The 21,263-nt window shown below is 41.9% G+C and overlaps 1 protein-coding gene across 2 annotated transcripts in view; it reads right to left on the bottom strand.

Annotated features, from left to right (window-relative positions):
* Window positions 1–759: 759 nt before the first annotated feature.
* Window positions 760–21,263, bottom strand: part of ABCA13 (ATP binding cassette subfamily A member 13) — a 195,550-nt gene continuing 175,046 nt past the window's right edge. For both annotated transcript variants that reach the window (XM_088797636.1, XM_074341068.2), the window contains 4 exons: window positions 15,734–15,826; window positions 4,403–4,508; window positions 3,093–3,230; window positions 760–2,477 (listed from right to left, as the gene is read on the bottom strand). In XM_088797636.1, the coding sequence (XP_088653762.1) occupies window positions 2,391–2,477; window positions 3,093–3,230; window positions 4,403–4,508; window positions 15,734–15,826 (424 nt within the window). In that variant the 3' untranslated portion in view covers window positions 760–2,390. The remainder of the gene's footprint in view (window positions 2,478–3,092; window positions 3,231–4,402; window positions 4,509–15,733; window positions 15,827–21,263) is intronic.

Raw genomic sequence — 21,263 nt, 5'->3', positions numbered from 1 at the left:
GGTAGGGTGTGTGCAGTCTGCATATTTTGTAAGATGTTTTAGAGAGATCATGTTGACCTACTTTTCAATTCAGTGTCCACTAAACCCAGAGTAGCCATAAGCCCCGTATTCTTTACTATTATAAAAATACACTTGTTTTCTTTTTATAATCTTGGGTTGCAATGATGGCTTTAATGCACCATCTGTTTAACTATCTGGGTAAAGATAAACTATACAATAAAAGCTAGGATACTGGAACTGGAATAATCACTGTTATCTCTGCTTTACAAAATGCCCCACTCAGGATTCTTTCAAAAAGAGATAGTTTGTCTAAAAAGTCTCAGTTGTGTGACCTTGAGCCCAAAGGTCTTAAGACAAATGTTTAACTCCAAAGGCATAACATACCTGCGTGATTTATACATGCAATGACATTTTCAACATTAACATAGGACTTGACCTCTTGTGTCCAGTCTTCTGGGACGTGGCATTTTAGCATGTTGGGTTTCTTTTTTCCTCCTGTTTATTGTTCAGAAGTAGACTTCAAGAATACAGTTGCTTGAAGACTAGGAAAAAATCCCTGGGAGCAGAGCACAGCAGAGTAAAACTCAATTAAACGTTACCCTTTGCGAGCTTTAAGAGATCTAGGGAAGCTGAATTTCCTCTTTACCTACATTAAATTGGCTCCCTAAAGATGCACGGAAACGCGGGCAAAAACACAATTACATTCCAAGAGTCAGGTGAAACGAAAGCACGTCTCATTTTTTCACTGCAGTATAAACACATTTGTGTCTGACAAATTTTATTTACTGATTCAACAACAATGACAAAGGATTACATCTTCCATTCTGACAATGGGACAGTATTAGAATTGGAGGGAAAAAATCATAAAACTCTAAACTAACTCCTTTTAAAAAGTGCAGTTCATGTGGAACGAGTCATTCAATGACCACTATCTACAATCAGCTCAATCCTTACAATACAGAAGTTTCTCTGGTATAGAATGATTATTTAGGAAAGATAGATATTAAAGAAATCTTGGTTTAGTAAGGAAATGTCACGAGAGAGTTTCCCTTTGATCACAAGCTACTATTACTCAAAAAGTTAATTAAATAAAGTTAAGTTTTAAAATGAAAAGTAATGTGGTCCTCCATTGAGATTTTAGAAAATGTTATTCAAAGGAGGTTGAGAAATATCTCAACTCAGAAACGTCTGACTGGAAACTATTTTCAGTAGTAGAAACATTGATTTATGGATTTTACTAACCACAAGATGCAAAATGTCAGGTTTCCATAGCCTTTCAGAGCCACATCTCAGCATTTTATATCTGAAAATACTTTGAGGGCAATAATTCTGAGAATGACATAATTCTTAGAAAAAATTTTAACTGTTAAAATTCAGACTTACATACTATATACTGTGCTCATTTTGCTTGTATAATGAGACGGTAACGAGGTATGTCCTTAGATCACCGGTTTTCAAACTGAAATGTGCGTCAGAGTCCCAGGGAGGCTTGTTTAAGAGCCAGATTGCGGGACTCCCGCCCCAGAGTTTCACATCCACTCGGCCTGGCTGGGGCCTGAGAATGTGCATTCAAGCTCCCAGCACTTGCTGATGTAGCTAATATGGGACCACCACACTCTGAAAACCACTGGCTTTAAATAATTTGAAAATGGTAATTATAATCCAAATTAATAAAAAGAAAATGTGTCCACATAATTTTTCTTTCTATACTCTCTTAAAATCATAATCTGTGAAAGTCTGATAAAACGTTTATAAATGATACAGAGTACCCAGTTCAATTTACTTAATTTTGCTAAAGCATTAACTAAAAAGCTGTTTAATTCCTATTTTTTTAAAAAGCATCTTTTAGATGAAAAAAGGTGGCCCTTTTTTTTCATGTCATACCATGAAATGTCATCCAGTATAAGGAAAAGTTTGCATTTAAATCGTTGAATTTTTATTTAGGTGCTTGTAAGCATGTCTACTAAAAAGCTGAAACAGTAGAAAAGAATCCTACGTACTGTTTTCTATACAAACAAGTCAGTAAAGTTTTAACTTTGGGGGCCTCAGGTTCCTTAAAACTAAAATGAAATGTTTGAAATGGACCATCCCTGACGGCCTTTCCAGATCCAAACTATCTCAGTCTGGACTCCAGATTCGCTCACACTTGTGCCCACCTTGGCTTAGCAAAAAGAGTGTGTTGGAGAAACCCCCCAAAAGTCTGAGGAAAGAAAGGCCTTTTAGTTTGTTGATGATTAAGTCACAAGGAGTTTGCACGGAGAAAATGAAGGCGAGCGGCCACAACTGTGGGCGGGGCTGGCGGCTTGCCCACGGAGTCTCACTTCTGATCCATGAGGACTAATTGCAACAAAAGCCAAGGCTTGGTTCCTCTTCAAACATCTTCCTGGGACTTAGACGGGCACGTGGTGTGGCTGCTTCCCACCAGACGGGGCAGGGGGAGGTGGTGGCGTCCGCTCAGCAGCAAACTCAATAAACACCTGAAAATGAAAGTGGCTGTTAACCTGTAAGGATACTTGGCCTTTTGCTCTCAGGTGTTACAAGAAGGAACACCCTGTCAGAGCGCTGCCAAGCAGTCACTCATACCACCCCTCCTAAATCTCCATAAGCAGGCGAGTCCACTGAAACCAAACTCCAGGAATGATAAACAGTTCAGACGACAAATAAATCACCGGAAATTCTCAAGGCCTACACATGCCTTTAGAAGGAAGCTGAGATTTAATTTTATATTCTGGTCCTCTTAGGAAACCAAGTACCTTTCTTCCCCAACTTGGCTGTCACTCGGTTACAGTGGTGTCCCCTCCGTCACTTGGGGGTGGGTCAAGGGGAGAGGCAAGGTACCGAGGCACGAGTTACCTACTGAATGCCCAATATAATTATCAAACTGGGGCCCTATCGAATATGTACCTTGAGTGGAGAGCAGACAATAACCAAACCTAACACTCACATCCTTATCAGCATTTAGTAAAATCTAACATAGATGAATCAAAGAAATGGTGCCCTCCGGAAATAATCTGGCTAATTTGTAAATTGGCTGGATTAGGCCTCCAGAACATAGCAAAATGCAACCCGGTAACCCCTTCAAAGTACTATACCTGCTCCAAAGTGGTCTGGTTAATGGAGTAATGTTTGATATTCAGCAAGGTCTTATTGTCCTCGAGAACTCGGAACAGGTCAGCTAAGCACTCCCATCTTTTGGGCACATGATATTCCAATAAATTAAGGCGCTGGCCCTAGAATCCAAAACAAGAAACAAAAAAATGCATCATGTGATTAGCAATCATTAAACAACACTGACCACACTGTATTTAATTGCAAATAAATCATCTTTACTCAAACCCCAGCTCGGTATGTGGGTCAATTTTGTGAGTCTCCAGGGAATGGTTAGCGATGACTTCTACTGTGCATCCCCTTTGCTAAGTGGTGCCCCAGGGATGGGCTGCTGTTCTGCCCCTTGTACACCCCCACATCGCCACAAGCACTGGTAAGAAGACGCCTAGAGGGGCTGAGATGTAGGAAGCGAGTGTGGCGTAACGGGGACGGACAAACGTGCCCTCAGCCTCATACTGGGACCTGGTCGTAGCACCAGATGTCCTCACCATTAGCTGAGTAAGTCAGTAAGACATGTCACTGTTCTGATGTGATGTGGGGATACAGCAACTGTTTGGTGGGGCCGTTTAGAGTGGTGCTGGAGCAGGAAGGCCTGTGCCTGCACAGCTTGCTTCTGACCGTAGGTTTGACTCACTGGTGATTGCTGAAACAGGCAGGTACTAACTACCGTATACGCTGCCCCCTCTTAGCAGGTATGACACACAAGACTCACACTAGCTCACACTAGAAATCAAGAGAACTGTAGATGGTGCTTCTCAAATGTTACAATGAGCAGGAATCGCCTGATCACCTTGCAAAATGGGATCTGGGTTCAGTAGGTGGGGCCAGAGCTTCTGCAGGTAGAATTAGTTCCCAGCTGACGGAGATGCTGTCGGTTCAGGGACCACACTTCATGCCAAGTTTGTAGAGAATTAAAATCACAGGGCGCTTCTTATGAAATAACGTCAAAACCATCCAGCCTATCACCCCACCACAGAAAAGGAAGAAATGAACTTCTGCAATTCTCTGCTCTGAACAAAATGAGTCATGCAGAGGAGCTGAGCCCCAAGATAAGGACAGATGTGTAACTACAGGGTCCTCTGGTGACCCGGGAGGACAGGTTGGTGTGCATCCGTCACAGTGGTCACTCAGTGTCCCCTGCCTGCGCTAGATCTGGTGGGGCGGTGTGGACTGGACTTTGCAATGAGGCCAGTAGGCAGCATTATAACAGCATAGAAGAAAACTCGGGAAAACAAGTACATTTATGAGCTCTGTGAGCTGAAAACAAAGAAGCAACGTAGAATATGGGCTCTACCTTAAACTGGACTCCTGGGAACTGAAGCTGCAGGCACTCGGAAATAGCGCCGTGGTGGCTGCCTTCCTGGCAGAGCCACACTTTGACTGTGTAACCATCACCAAACCTGGGGGATGAACAGGACGAAAACACGGTTACTCTTCTATGTACCCGAGACGGGTAAACTAAGTCCATTTTCACAGGCAGCCAGTAAGAGAAAGCAGTGATTCCAAATTGGTGGGAGATTTGGGATTCGCAAAAATATAATACTCAGAAGTTAATTGTAACTCAGTTAGGTCATTTCCTATAATTCAATTTATATTGACAGAGAAAATGATGTATCCGTTTTACAAAGTCATCAAATCCTAGAATCAACACCTATGCAATAAAAGAGGAGTGGTGACAATGCAAACTGAGTTAGAGAAACACCGAGGCAGAGAAGCACCGAGGCAGAGAAGCACCGAGGCAGAGAAGCACCGAGGTAGAGAAGCACCGAGGTAGAGAAACACCGAGGCAGAGAAGCACCGAGGCAGAGAAGCACCGAGGTAGAGAAGCACCGAGGTAGAGAAGCACCGAGGCAGAGAAGCACCGAGGTAGAGAAACACCGAGGTAGAGAAACACCGAGGTAGAGAAGCACCGAGGCAGAGAAACACCGAGGTAGAGAAGCACCGAGGCAGAGAAGCACCGAGGCAGAGAAGCACCGAGGTAGAGAAACACCGAGGTAGAGAAACACCGAGGTAGAGAAACACCGAGGTAGAGAAACACCGAGGTAGAGAAACACCGAGGTAGAGAAGCACCGAGGTAGAGAAGCACCGAGGTAGAGAAGCACCGAGGTAGAGAAACACCGAGGTAGAGAAGCACCGAGGTAGAGAAGCACCGAGGTAGAGAAACACCGAGGTAGAGAAACACCGAGGTAGAGAAGCACCGAGGTAGAGAAGCACCGAGGTAGAGAAGCACCGAGGTAGAGAAGCACCGAGGCAGAGAAGCACCGAGGTAGAGAAGTCCGAAGCCTGCAGCCTCCCTGTGCGAAGCATCACTGCTTCAAGGTCTGCAGGGATGATACTGTGGGGAAGGATGAGGGGAATGCCCGCGTGATCCAGCCCGGCATTTCTTTGTTTACCATGTAAAACAATCTCCCAACTGCACCTCAACCCAGCAAGTCTGGTGACTGCAGGGGAAGCCGTACAGTCGTGAGTAAGTCCAAGGGTGTCCGAGAGACCACACATGAGTGATCGCAAATAGGAACCCCCAAGAATTTATGGGGCTTCCCCTGCCATATCCCAGGCCCCTAGCATGGTTTGGGCATATGATGGCATCTCAATAAAGATCTGTTGAACAGAAACAAACACATACACACATCATGATAGCCATGTGTGTCTGTTGTGTTCACTGAGGCAAGTACCTAGAACCAGAGAATATTAGTTGAAGGAAAGAACAAACAAATGGCAGCCCAGAGTCTTATAAGAACCTTCACTTACGAAGTATTGCTGGGAAAAAGTGCCACCTTTGAGTGAGTTCTCCTTAAGGGATTCTGTCTGGTAAAGAAGAACCCCAGGGAATGAGACTTATTTCAACTTGTTTCAGTGACATGGATCACCCTTGAGATTGCCTTCCCCCACTGCTCTGGTCCCGGTCCCATTACAGGTTAAGCCCAGAGGACCTACTGGCTGAGGCCTGAGGAGGTCATTAAGACGGTGACCCTTCAAAGCCAGCACACCTGCTCAGCTGCCATCTGTGCAAAGATCACAGCTTCATATGACAGCATTGCAGTGGCGAGGGAGGAGGTCTGCTTTGGGCACGTGACCAAATACACTTTATCCTGTTTGCTGTGGGTTGAAGTTTTTGGTGGGGGGAGGTGGGATGGTGGTCCTTTTGGAAGATGTAATTAAAGCTCTTTTGTATTCAGTTTCAGAGAGTTTCCAAAAAATCTCAGTGGACTCCAGTCAGACCCCATGTAATACAGCCTTTAAAACAATAATGGAATAATACAGAACATAAGTGACTTTCTTAGCAGAAAGGAATTGCTCTAAGGAGCAGACTCCCTCCCTTGTTGAGAAAACACTTCGATGCACCAGATTCAAGGTAAAAGTCTCGGGGGCCAAATGGGCTGGAACTGTTCCGCTGGACGCCAGCATGAGGATGCGATGGCATCCGGGAAAGCCGAGAGAAAATGCAGCAGAGCCTGCAGGACTGGGCCAGGTGGATGGAAAGCTCTGCGCTGCTGTGTGATGACCTCCCCTCTGCCCCACGCTCAAGGAACAGCACAGAGCACCTGGGACAGATGTACCTGTGTCTTGGGGGTGGGGAGTACAAAGGGGCGGCTCACAGACCAGGCACACGCACTCGGGGAGACCCTGCAGGTGCACAGATGGGGGGGGGGGCATGAAGACAATGTGACAGCCAGCAATTCACAGAACCCTGGGACGAGGGTCTCTGGATCCTCAGTGGCCTGAAATGGGGCAGGTCTCCCCACGTCTCCTGCAGGCAGGACAGACCCTGTGACGTGTGAGGAAAACGAGCGAGGACAGTGAATAGTTTCCAATATAACTCGCCAAGAATTAAAACCGAGGTGATCGGCAACAAAGAAAACACTAACTGGGATCGGCTTCTCCACGGTGTGGTGTACGGATGTGTGCAGCTTCTCTGTAAGCGGCTGTGCTCATTTCCTCAAGTCTGATCAAAGGAATTGCCCTTATGTAACGCCTGTAATGACTCCAATATGCTTTTATAAGTAATAACTTTAAAACTATAAACGTTACAGTAATGGGAGGAGAACAGGGGTGTTAGGAAACCAGGTATTTTAAAAGGCCTCAGAAACAGCGGATCTAGAGTCCCCATTTTAAAGCAACAGTCGTTTTAGGTGTAGGCCTGAAACCAGTATAAAGTAGATGCAAATCCATGTTTTTGAAAGAGGATGGCCAGACTTGCAGAGCACCAATATAAGGAGCTCTGAGGACCCATTCCCCAGCAACAATGATAAAAATTATAAGTAGCCATTTAAAGTCTCCAGAAATGGTCTCTGAGGGCACACAGCAAGTGAAAAAACATTATTCAAAAAGTATGTTAAAACTAAGTACAGCAAGATTCTGTGGAATCGGACCTGAGACCTGCTTCCTGCATCTCACCCCCAAGATGGAAACTCCACCCCAGACGGGTTGGGACAAGAACACAGACCTCCCTCTCCCCAGCTCCCAGTCGGAGGGCTGTCTTCCCAGGAGGAGCAGAATGTCAGCACTCCCCGCCCTGCCCCAGGTGGGGCTCCCTTCTGCTGCCCAGCCCTCATTCATGGCACGCAAGCTCTACCTTGAGAATAATGGGGCCCGACCACCGTTTCTTCTACTCGGGGAGCGGTGGCCCCCCCCCCGGAGAGGCATGCTGAAGAAGGCCCGGGCCACTGCCCACCCCACTCCATCAAGCACCCAGCTCCTCGAGCAGGGCGGCAACAGAAGCTATAAATATACACTCACTGCCCTTTCTTCCAACAGCCTCTTCGCAACACACACAAATTAAGTGAAATAATAATTATAGAACCTATTGTTAGGTTTGAACATTTGTAAATGTTGTATGTATAACCATAACACCGGGAAGGGGAGTCTATAAGGAGGTAACATTTCTATGCCCCAGAGGAATTATGTTAGCTTAAATTTGAAGTGAATTCTGGTGAGTAGATGTATGTGATAAGCCCTACAGAAACTACTAAGGATATCACTAAAAAACATATAACGTAAGAATCACTACAAAATTAAGATTCCATGTGAGAAACTATTCACTTAATGCCAAAAAAGCAGTCAAGGATAGTGGAACAAAAGAAACATGAGACGTTTAGAAAACAAAAGTGAAATGTCATATGTAAACCTAAGTATATGAATAATAACATTAAATGTGAATGGATTAAATAATCCAACTGAAAGGCAGAGATTGTCAGATCACACAAGATCCAAAAATATGCCATCTACTGGAGACACACTTTAGATACAAAATACAAATAGACTGAAAGTGAAAGGATAAAACTAGACAGGTCATGCAAACAGCAACAACAAAAAAAGTGAAGCAGCTATACTAATAAGACAAAAAAGACTTTAAAACAAAAATGTTACTGATGCAAAGAAGAGAGATTTTAAAATGATAAATGGGCTAATCCATCAAGAAATACATATATTTGTTATAAACACACACACACATAAACAGAGCACCAAAATACATGAATAAAAAAATGACAAAATTGAAGGCAGAAATAAGACAATTTCACAATATTAGCCAGAAAAACCTGGCAGATGATCAATAAGGAAACAATAAACTTAAACAACACTATACACCAACAAAACCTAAAAGGTATCTCTAGACCCATCCACCAAACAGCAGCAGAATATACATTGTTCTCAAGTGCACATGGAACATTCTCCAGGACAGACGATATGGAAGGCCATAAAACAAACTTCAATACATCTAAAAGAACAGAAATGATACGAAGTTCTATTGATTCAATGTTCTTTCTTGGTGATAAAATAAAATTAGAAATATATTACAGAAAAACGTTAGGAAGCTTACAAATATGTGAAAATTAAACAAAACCCCCTAAATAACCAATGAGTCAAAGAATAAATCACAAGGAAAACTGGAAAATACTTTGAGATAAATGGAAATTAAAACTAAAAATACCAAATGTTTGGGGTGTGGCAAAAGCAGTGATTAGAAGGAAATTTATAGTTTTAAATTCCCATATTAAAACATAAAAGAGATCACAAAACAATAACCTAATCTATCATGTAAGACACTGGTAAGAAAAAAAGTGAACTAAACCTAAAGAAAGAAGGAAATCATAAAGATTAGAGTAGAAATTAATGACACAGAGAAGAGAAAAGCAATAGAGAAAATCAAGGTAACAGAAAGCTGTGTCTTTCAAATGATCAGCAAAATTAACGAACATTTAGCTAGACTGACCAAGTGAAATAGAAGACTCAAATTACTAGAATCAGAAATTAAAGATGGGGCATTACTACCATCCTTATTTTAAAAAGGATTACGGAAGAATACAATGAACAATTTTATTTCAATACATTGTTAAATTAAATTAAATGGACACATTTTTAGAAAAACAAACACTGCCAAAACTGACTCAATAAGGAAGAGAATATAAATAAACTTATAACAAGTAAAGAGATTAAATCCATAATTTTGAAACTACCCATAAGAAAAATGCAGGCCTAGATGACGTCACTAGTGAATTCTAACACACATTTAATGAAACATTAATAGCAATTCTTCGTAAATTCTTCCAAAAAAATACTTCTATTTTTTTGAATAGAAAATACTTCCCAATATTTTCTGGCCTCATAGAACAAGGAACACTTCCCAACTTGTTCTATGAGGCCAGTAGTGCCATGATACCAAACCAGGCATCAGAAGAGAAAAGAGAAAAAAACCATAGGCCAATATCTATTATGAACACGGACACAAAAATGCTCAACAAAACATCAACTAAATGAATGTGGCAACATTACAAAAAAAGAATTATACACCATGACCAAGGGGCACTTATCCCAGGGAGGTAAGGTTGGTTTAACATTTCAAAATCAGCGAATGTAATACACAACCTGAATGTCTCAGGAGTTGCAGAGAGAGCATTTGACAAAACCCAACGTTTTTTTATGATGAAACAGAGGCAGGCTTCTCACTAGGGCACCAAGGAAAACGACGACTAACATTACACTTCATGGCGAGGAGCTGGCAGCTCTCCTCTAAGCTCGGGCACGAGAAGATCAGCTGTTTTCACTCTCACAGCTGCTCCTCACTGTACTGGAGGCTCTGCCTGGAGCAAGCAGGCAAGAAAGGGAAACAGAAGACCCCGTGCTGGAAAGGAAGAAGCAAAGCTGCATTCAGAACTGGCCTGACCAGTGCATAGAAACACCCAAGGAATCCACGAAGTACAGTTAAAACTAAGAAATCAGTTCACAACACAAGGTTGCAGGACACAAGATCAATGTACAAAAATAAACTGTATTTCTACCCACTTGAACAATCTGAAAATGAAAACAATTCCATTTACAATAACATCAAAGTAAATACAACACTTTGGATTAAATTTAACAAAAAAGTACACAACTTATATTCTGTTAACTAGAAAACGTCACTAAAACAAATTAAATAAGATTTAAATAAACATAAAATGTACCATGTTCATGGATCAGAAGACTTAACATTGTTAAGATGTCAATATTCCTCAAAATTACACAGAGATTCAACTCAGTCTCTATCAGAATCCCTGCTGAGTTCTTTGTAGAAATCACAAGCTGATTCTAAATGCATATGGAATTGCAATGGACCTAGTTCAGCGTAACTATCTTTAAAAAAGAGGAACAAAGTTGGAGGGCTAACACTCCCTAACTTCAAAACTTAATACAAAGCAACAGTAATCCAGAACAGGTGGCACCAGCATCGAGATACAGACACAGATCAATGAAACAGAATTGAGAGTCTAGAAATACACCTGTGGGTGATTCTATGGTCAACTGATTTCTGACAAGGTTTACAGGATCTTTCAGTGGGAAAAACAGTCTTTTCATCAAATGGTGCTAGAAGAACTGGATAGCACCTGCGAAAGAATGAAGATGAACGTCTACCTCTTACACAGTTAACACAGGTTTGCTCAAAATGGACCAAATACCTAAATGGAAAGGTTAAAAATATAAAACTCTTAGAATCATAGATTGTGGTAAATCTTCATTGTCTCTGATTGCACAGGGGACTCTTAGATATGACAAGAAAAGCGTGAGAAACAAAAGAAAAAAATAGAACAATTGGGCTTTCTGAAAATTAAAAACACCCGTGCTTCTTCGAATGCTATCAGGAAGGCGAAAAGGCAAACCATGTATCGAGACACAATATTTGCAAATCATACATCTGATAAAGGACTTGTATCTAGAATAGACAACTCTTTCAACTCAATAATAAAAAGACACACAACCCAATTTTAAAAATGGGCAGAGGCTATGGCTAGACATTTCTCCTATGAAGATACACAAATGGTCAGTAAGCACATGGCAATACTTCAGCATCATTAGTCTTCAGGGCAATACAAATCGAAATCACAGGGAGATTTACTTTACACTCACTGGGATGGATAAAATTACATTCAGACACTGAAATGTAATGGCAGATGCGAGCCTCGTGCCAACAGGACTGTTAAATGTTGAGGACAATTTGGAAGACAGTCTGACGGCCCCTTAAATGTTAAGCACAGAGTTACTACATGACCCGGCAATTTTGCTCCAAGGAAAAAACCCGAAGGAAAAAAGACATGTCCACACAAAAACTCACACGTGATGGTTTCTAGCAATATAATGCATAATAGCAAAGGTGGAAATAACCCAAACGCCCATTAACAATGAATAAACAAAATGCTGTAAGTTATTTGGCCATAAAAACAAGTGAAGTGCTGACAACATGGATAAACCTTAAAAGACGCTAAGGGAAAGCTGTCAGTCACAAAAGACCTGCGTTACATAATTCTATTTGTATGTTGATAATAGATGAATTTATAGAGACAGAACATAGATTGGCGGGGGCTTCAGGCTGGGCTGAATAGAACGGCGATAGATGAAGGAATAGGGTTTCTTTTGGAGGTGACGACCATGTCTTAAGATTAACTGTGGGATATTTGAACATAATCGTGAATATATCAAAAAGCACTGAATTACACATTCGAAATAGGTGACTTTTAGGATATGACGTATATCTCGAAAAAGCTGTTAAAAAGCAAAGAAAGAGGATGGCTACAGTTTAAAAATACTAGTTACAAAATGTTTGTGGATTGTGATAGATTATAAACATGGCCCCAGTTCTTTGTGTCTTCTATACCCAGGCCCCCGCCATGTGACCCTGCCGTGTTTTTCCAGTAAGGTGGGGAACTACCTCCCGACCCTTTTTCTTTAGCCAGGCGACTTGGTTTGGCTGAAGGGATACTGGCAGGTGTGATGAGACCTGAGGCCTGAAACACACTTGTGCAGTTTGGCCATTCTTACACCTCTGCCTCGCAGACACTGGTCAGACGGCAGTGGGAGACGGGGGCAGAGCCACCCCAGTCGAGCCCTCCTGGGCCAGCCCACCCGCAGATTCGTGACCATGTGTAAGTGGATAAGCCACTGGGTTTCATGAACTTAGTTTTGCTGCTTTTGTAACAAAATCTAATGTATGCACAGCGTTTTCTCAAGCTTTTGATAAAATGGAACCCACAATCAAATTTGTAAAATGCTTCTAAACAATGACACATGTTGAGGGTTCATGCATTTTCTCTGAGTGTGTGCGCGCCCACACACACACTTGAGGCTAACGGAGCCCAGAGGACATAAATCTTGTCCCAAATCCCAATCTTTGAATAATTTTCAACCTAAAATACAGTTCCGACCTGGCAAAATTCCTGTGTTTGGGCTGTGTTTACAACCAGAATTCATAATCTCATCATGTACAGTGAGTTTTCCAATGACACGTCTGCTGCCTGCTTTGCACACTAACTCCTGGCAGGCTGGTGTGCACCATGTGCAATCTCTCTGTCCAGCGGAGAAGGTGACGGACACTGCCAAGGCCGTGGCAGGATCAGCCCTGAACCTGCTCCTCTTAACGGAGCTGCTGAGTGCAGACAGCCTGTTTCTAGAAGCAGCAAGCTAAGAGCGAACGGTGCAGACTCTTGAAGGAAAGCAGGTTTCACCCTGTCTAGAGATAAATGGGATCTGGATAAAAGTCTCTCTCAAAGGGGTCAGCCATTGTTATTAGCTGTTCATTAAGCCAGTCAGAGCCTGAACGCTGCCAGACTCGTCCCATTCCTCCTTTCACATCCAGTCGTAGGACCAGGAAGGAACAATTCTTGAGCAAAGGCCTGGGATGTGCTAGAACTCTACATCTGTTCCCTCAGTCATTCGTTCACTCATTCATTTGTTCATGGATTCCCTGAATGTGTCGTTACCCAGCACGGTCCCACACGTCAGGGATAAGTCTGTTTCAATTCATGTGAGTGACGGAGAACCCAGTCGCTGAGATATTAGCAAGTCTGAAGTCTGAAGTCAGGCGGCCCAGCTCGGACAGAGCGCCCGTTCCGTTAGCTCATTCTCTCATTGTCCTGCTCACAAGCCTCCATTGCTGAGTTTGCCTGATGGTCAAAGATGGCTGCTTCATCCCGAACCATTGCATCTGCATCCAAGTCAGAAGGGAGGGCGGCACTGGAAACGTGTGTGCTCCTTTCTACAAATGCAATCCACACACCTAGGCTGCTACCTTGGCTGACCTCTCAGCAAGATAGTATCGTTCAGACTCACTGATTAAAACACTAACTCCCGCAGGCTTACTTCTGGCTTTCATTGTCACAGAAACTCCTGCTCAGCACCAAGCTGACCCACGGTGACAAGTCTCTTCCATTCATTGCAGGCAAGAACAGTGGCAGCAAACACCAAACAGTGGCCAAGCGTGGCCTCTTCTAAGTGTTTCATGCTCCTTTCACCCTCACAAAGACCTGTCGTACAGCTGGGGAGACTGACACAGACGGGCAGCCAGACAGGCCTGCAGGAGCCCGGGGTGCCTGGGCACACAGCACTCGGCACCCTCCACGAAATGGGCACAATGCAAACCTCTGGCTGGCGTTAGCACTCAAGGTCAACTCCTATGGAGATGCCACCAGACACCTGGAGACATGAGCTTCTGCTCTGGTACCAGGATCACTGGCTGAGTCAGGGATGAGAAGGCTTGAAGACAGTCTCCTGGTGCTTTCATGCCCAGGAAAGACAGTCGGGAGTGTTCACGGCAAGAAGGGCTTGGACAGGACGAAGAGGGAGCCCCCTGCCATTTCTCTCTCCGTGTCAACGCCACTGTATCACACCGACATGTGTGACTCTGGGTTTGGACACCCCGGATTGTGTTTCATGAAGAATCCTTTATTCTTTATGGCAATGTTGTGGAAACATCTAATCAGTTTCTGTGTTACAGGAAAATACCAACTTTACAGATTATTTAAAAATGTATTCAGTTCAGTGTGTCCGTGAGTAAATAACCCACAAGCCATTTTTTTCCTAATACAATTCCGTACGTCACATTTATTTACCAGCATCTGTCCTCACCACAGCACAACAATCAGCACCAAACTCAGAAGTGGGCCGCAGCACTGGGCACACAGACCGCGCCAGTCAGAGGGTGAGTCTCCTGGGTGCCCCGCCCGTCCTGTTGGCTCCATCAGACACGTCTGCAGCCTCGCGAAAGCCAAGTAGCTAAACTCAGACATCAATCACCCAACGACCGGGCACGGGCCGTAAAGCTTTATGTAAGCATTCCTAAGGGCAAGGGGTGTGAAATCTTCTTCTCCTTTTGATGACCCTCATTAAATGTGAACGGAGTGCGTACTGAGAACCATATTCAGTGGGTTCACCTGACAAGTGACGGTAAGACACACGGTCCCAGCGCACTGGCTCTGAGCCCCTGCAGAACTCATGTTCACTCCCCAACATGGTGCCTCCACCCAGCACTCAACAGTCATTTTCTCCATAAAATAAAAATATTTCAACCTAATACCCAGGACTATTTAACAAATCTTTGCTTGTGAATTCTAACTTTAAAAATATTAAACAAAGGAAAACAAAAAGAGATTTATCAACTTAAATTAATCTATATAAAAAAAAACATTAAACAACAAACTAAAAGGAAATTAGAGCTCAAATTCATTTAGAAACTTTGAAGATATTTTAGGTAACAATGAATTTTTAAAAAGTTGTACTGGGATATAAAAATGCTCATAGAAATGACAACAAAATCATTATGATTCCAAAAAGTAAATGGAAAAAAGACATGAAGAGACAATGAAGCAGGAAGAAATCTAAGCAGTGATGAGCACAGGTGAAGTCTCGTTTTTCATTCGTGGAAATGAAAAGCAGCCACAACAACCTCCTTTAGCTTCTCCAATCAGGGGAGACCCCTTAAAGGTACAGATTGGATGCGGGGGCCACAGCACCCAATCTCGCTCTGGACGAGGGACACACCAGTACAACCATTTCAGAAGGTATTTTGTATCAACAGGACACATTCGGTCCCGGCTCCATCCTGACTCCGCAGCCCTCCCAGTGTCCCCACAACAGGAGCACCTGTCCTCCTGGGAAAAGGCAGTAAAGGTGGGGGCAGATGCTGGGCTGTGTGGGAGCTGCAGGCCGGGCTCACCAGCTCTGGTATTGCTGCTGCCCCTGACCTTCTCAGCCACCATTTCCTTTCCTACACCATGCGGTAACTCAGCCATCTGTCTCGAAAGCTCCTCCATGGTGACACAGCCTCACACTACTGGTTTACAGTAGACACTTAAATGCAAAGTGAAATGCAACATACCTGTTTTTAACGTGTTGGGGGGAACCAAGGCAGTGGAAGCTTCCGTGGACCATTATGGCAAGTCTCGTGCAAAGAGCCTCACACTCCTCCATGCTGGGAGAGAAAGACAGAGACACGTGAACAGGCCATGGCCGAGGATGCAAGGCCTGAACCAAACACCAAAATTAACAAAAGAGTAAAATACCACTACTACAAAGGAGCTAATTATCTATGTAGAAACCTCATGAAACCCAAAAAGCACTTTTAAATGGTAACATTCTATTTAGGTAGTCAACTGCACAATTAACAAAAACATTACTACCACACATGTGAACAGCAGTTACAAAATATATCGGGAAGAACCTCTGAAGAACAGTAGTACAAAAATGCAAAATACGTAAGAATGACCTTTACAAAAAATGTGAAAATTTTATGAAAAGAAACAAGATTTGCTAATGCGTTTAAATGAAATCTTGAATCAATAGAAAGATGTATCAAAAAAAGGAAAAGAATAGATATTTTTTAAATGGCAAATTATTATAATATGAAAATTATTATAATATAAAAATTATTGTTAAATAAAATAACAGTATATGCAAGATTAAGTATAAAATATAATATAGAAGCATAAAGATAAAATGTGACAGGTAAATGAATTACATATTTACAATATATATAAAATACAAAAACCAGTTATATTTTAATACAGTATAATATAAAATACAATAAATAGCACTGGAATTTGAATTATAATTTAGTTTTTAATATGACAATATTATTTCTTTATAAAATATATAATAAAGATTTATAATTTTAATTGCATTATAATAATTATATAAAAATACAATATAAATTATAAGGATATAGTATAATGTCAATCAACATCTTACCACTCCCAAAGAGAAAAATTTTAAAATAACTATAAAGTATACATTTAAAGTTATTTAGTGAGAGGCAGAAAAATGCTGAACAAGAAGAGTAATGAGAGAAGACTTACTCCAGAAAATATTAATATTACTTATATGGCTCAAATGATTAAAATGAGTCAATATGCTAAGGAATTACAAGGCAGGTCACTGGAACAAGACAAGACAGCGCAGAAGACACTAATATCCTAAAAACGTAAGTGATCTGAGTATGTGGAAACTCTTGAGCATAACAGCAGTGGAAGAAACTATGAAGGGAATGTTTGGTATACTTGACAAAGCTAAACTACAAACTTCTAATAAGTGTGTAAAAACACAGCAAACTAACATTGAAAAAATGCAACAGACACAATGGGTAAGGGTTGATACAGTTATTACAAAGAACTCATATATAGCAGTGTAAAAATAAAACAATAATAATCCAATAGAGGAAAAGGGGCAAATAACGTATAGACACTACTCAAGGAACTGTTCGTGGGTAATAAACATACCAACAAATTATAAACTTAACCATTAAATTAAGTGATCCTAAAAATACTTTGTAGCCAAAAAGGTATTTGTCATGTCCCCTTTTAAATGGTGCAGAGGAAACCATTTGTTTCCATCTCCAGTGAGTAAAAACAATCAATTCTAAGATCAGAAAACTACCTACACAGTTAGAGGCATGTTTTTCAATAATTCTAAACAGGCCGTCTCACACACTGCTGGTGGGAGTAAAAATTAGCATGACTTTCTGAAAATCAATTTAGCAATAATTCCTTTTCTAGAAACACACCTTTGGCGACACAGTAAATATGAATTCATATAACAACTTATTTATAACAGTAAAAATCTAGAAACAGGTAAATGTTCCACAGTGGATACTATGTACTCATATAAATAACAGTACATCCACGTTCAGTCAGCCATTAAAATGAGGTGTGCCTAAAGTCAGTTAACTGCATGAGAAAAAGGTAATGACACAGCAATGGTATAAGGACACTGCATGTGAGGAAAATCGTACATGTATGCAAAAAATAAACTGGGAAGAGAAAACAAAAAAATGTATGACTATCAGTATCTGAAAAGTGAAATTAACGGTGGAATTTCTTTCCTTCTTTTACTGTGTTGAATCACCCACATTCTCCAGAGGAAAGACATAATTTTTATTATCGGGAACAGCCATAAAGCAGTCTGCTCATAGGGTCTACGTATGTCCAGGTCAAGATTACGTTTGTCAGCCCTCCTTGCAGCCAGACAAGAACGTGCAAGAAATAAGGTCAACAGAAAGTAGAATCTCTGGGTCATGTTGACGAGGCAAGCCCCTAGCCCTGGATTTGGTTCTCTCCACATTCCATGAGCTGGGATGGCGACACGGTGTAAAGAGCCTGTGTCCTTGGATGACCTTGGGGTCCAGCACAGCCCACCAATATGAATTGTTATCACGGGAGAGAAAAATATGTCTGCTCTGATCTACTATAATTTGGGGTCTTTGTTGTAGTGGCTCAACATGAGGTCTACAAAATACACACTACAAACACTCCAACTATGCTTTATAATTTTTCTGTGCAAACGTTATCTTCCTAATTGTTTCTTTAATTAATTTCAATTTAAAACAATCTTACAACATTTTTGTGAGCACATAGTAGGTCTTCTAATTAAAGTGGTAGAATATGAAGTCACTTCTGTATTACAGCCATAAACAGTTCAGGTGAGTGCAGATCCAAATAACAACGGATATTGATTAAGGCCTCCAAGTAATGACTGGGTAATCCTAATTGTATTGTTATCACACATACATGTTCCAAACACGAGGGGCGCCACAAATTCGGAGTCTAAAGGGCAGACTGAGAGATTCTGATGATCTTTAGCATCAAGAATATACAAAGCCAGGAGCTTTGCCACGATGGAAGTAACCTCTGACCGTTCACTCAAACAGTGACCCACATTTCCTCGGGTGTCACGCAGATGGGAACGGAGTACGGTCAGGTAACACAGACACGTAAGGATTAACGTTGGCATCCATGGCTCTGTGTGGGGTGGGCGAGGAAGCAGCAGTCCTGGTCCTTCCTGGCTGGCCTACTTCTAATTCCTCTTAGTAAGTAAAGAGGGGTACAGGATCCTTACCCTCACTTTCCTACCCCAAGGAGAGCGAGGAGAGGTGAACTCAAAGGTAAGAGGAAGCTGTGAAATTCGGACACTTCTCGGCCAAAGGCGGCTGTTTTATTTAGGTTTTTTTACAGACCATCTCTCAGCCCAATTTAGTTTTTTAGCTGCCAAATTCTCTTCCCTTCCTACTTGTCCGCAGAAAAACAGAGAAAAACACACCTTTTGCAGGACCAGTGCTAAAAAAAAAAAGTGGTACAGCTGTATTATACATTTATTATAAAAATGAGAATATAGCTGCCGTTTTAGAATCATGGAATCAATCAGACTGCCTTTCTCTTCATGAATAGTGAGCCATTCAGATCTTTGTACTGTCTGAATATGGACAGATTTATGGAAATGAAGACACATCGTTAATGTGAAACCAAATGAACAGGAGGACATAAGAGAAATTGCAGTTATATGTGCGCTTGCTGAGAACTGTCTGCAGTGATTATAGGTAACATGAGAATTACAAGGAGATTTTAATGTGACGCCGGTTTATCCAGTCTTACAAACTACCCCTGAGCACAAGGACTTACGTGCTAGCATAACACACACAGGAGAGTCGAGTGTCCAGAAATGGCACAGTAATAGGATCATTTTTAGCAAGAATGTCTGTGCATTATGATAAAATAAAGGATTAGTCAAATTTAATTTGTTTCTATGTAAAATTTTGTTTTCTGAAAAGAAACAAAATAAAAACAAAGTAATAGAAAATCAAGGGCCGCACTCTGGCTACAGCAAAATATTAATAGTTTTGGGAAGAAATTGGCAAATCCCTTTCTCAAGACAACTATAAAACTGGACAAAGAAAACAAAAACCGCTATTTCAGAATTCTGGGTGAGGACCCGAGGCCTACAACAGCCTGAGAAACGCTGAGAGTTGACAAGCTGCTGAGCTTAGGGTGAGAGGGCTGGCGACTGTAGCTCGGCCAGCATGCAGCTGCTGGCAGGCCCGGGCAGGCCATGCGGATTGGCAGCTACTCTGCCACCACTAAAGGGGAGGCACTCAACTTGGACCACTGGGCAATGCCCAGACCCAGCAACACTATAGGTATAGGGGACTCTCTTGGAGCCAAAAAAGGGCCTACAGCTGCAGCACCTGGCCTGCGCTGGACTCTACTGGACGACAATGTGTGGCTGTGGCCGCATTTCATGCCGTGGAGGCCAGAGAGGCCCAAGCCAGCTGCACACTCTGTGTCAACACGAGGCCAGCCACACGCAGACCCAGGAGAAAGCAAAGCTGGGCCAACTCAAAAGTGGCCTGAACTTGGGCTGTCCTCCCGGTCCACACAGAGTCCTCCTTGGCTTGAGGTGGTCAAGCGCCACCTCTGTCCAGGCTCGGGCAGGTGAGCAGCCTGTGCAAAAGCCGGGGTGACTCCTGAGAACCCAGACTTTAAACAACAAAAACACAATTTGGAAAACAAACTGAGCAGAACAGCAGCAGTTACTCACTCAGGGGGAGAGAGTGTTCATAGATTTATTCCAGACAAAGAAATTCTGGCAAACAGGCACAAATGAATAAACAAATAAACAGACTGGCAATAACAACCACCTGTGGAGAAAGGGAAAAATCAGAACCCAGACATGCTACAATTTATTATCTAAAATGTCTAGGTTTCAACAAAAAGTTTTAAGACATGGAAAAAAACAAGAAAGTGTGGTGCATATTCAGGGGGAAAGCAGTCAATATAAACAGTTTCTAAGTGTCTCTAGATGTTAAGAGTTAGGGGGAAAATATCTTCAATGAAGATACTATAAATATATTCAAAGAACTAAGAGAAATCCTGTTTAAAGAATTAAGGAAAATAATGATCCATAAATGGAGATTCTGAAGGAGATGAAAATTATTTCTTAGAAAAGAAACAAATGGAAATCTTTTAGTTCAATAGTATAAATGAAATGAAAATTACACTACTGAGCCAACAGATTTGAGATGGCAGAAGAATCAGTGAACTTGAAGACAGATCAATAAAGATTATCAAATCTGAGAAAAGAGATAAACAAGATTTGAAAAGAAATGGACAGAAACTCACAGAACTGTGGGATACCATCAAGTTCCAACAAACATATACTGAAATTATCGAAAGGAGAGATCGAAAGAACTAGAAATTCAGTTGATTTAGGGTAGGACTAGCATTTCTAAAAAAGAGAGGGAAAAAAACAGTGAGTCTCACATGCAGTGAAGTATTTGAATAAATTATGGCCAAAATGTCCCCACATTTATTGAAAAATATTAATCTATGTATTCAAATAGCACAATGAACCCCAGGCAGGATCAATAAAAGGGATCTACATCTAGACACATCAAAGGTAAACTCGTGAAAGCCAGAGAAGTCATGAGAGCAGCAAAACAAAGACAGCTCATTGTGTAAAGGAGCATCAGCGTTAGTAATGGCTGACTTCTTATCAGAAATAATGCAGGTGGAAGACAGACAAGACAACAGTCATTAGGAAAACGTGAATTAAAACCACACTTCACTAGGATGGCTATAATC

This window comes from Rhinolophus sinicus, chromosome 4, assembly GCF_057876585.1.
Source record: "Rhinolophus sinicus isolate RSI-liver-muscle chromosome 4, RSI-T2T, whole genome shotgun sequence".
Lineage (NCBI taxonomy): Eukaryota > Metazoa > Chordata > Mammalia > Chiroptera > Rhinolophidae > Rhinolophus > Rhinolophus sinicus.
The sequence above is the reverse complement of the archived record's forward strand: the minus strand, read 5'-3'. Positions and strand labels throughout refer to the sequence as shown.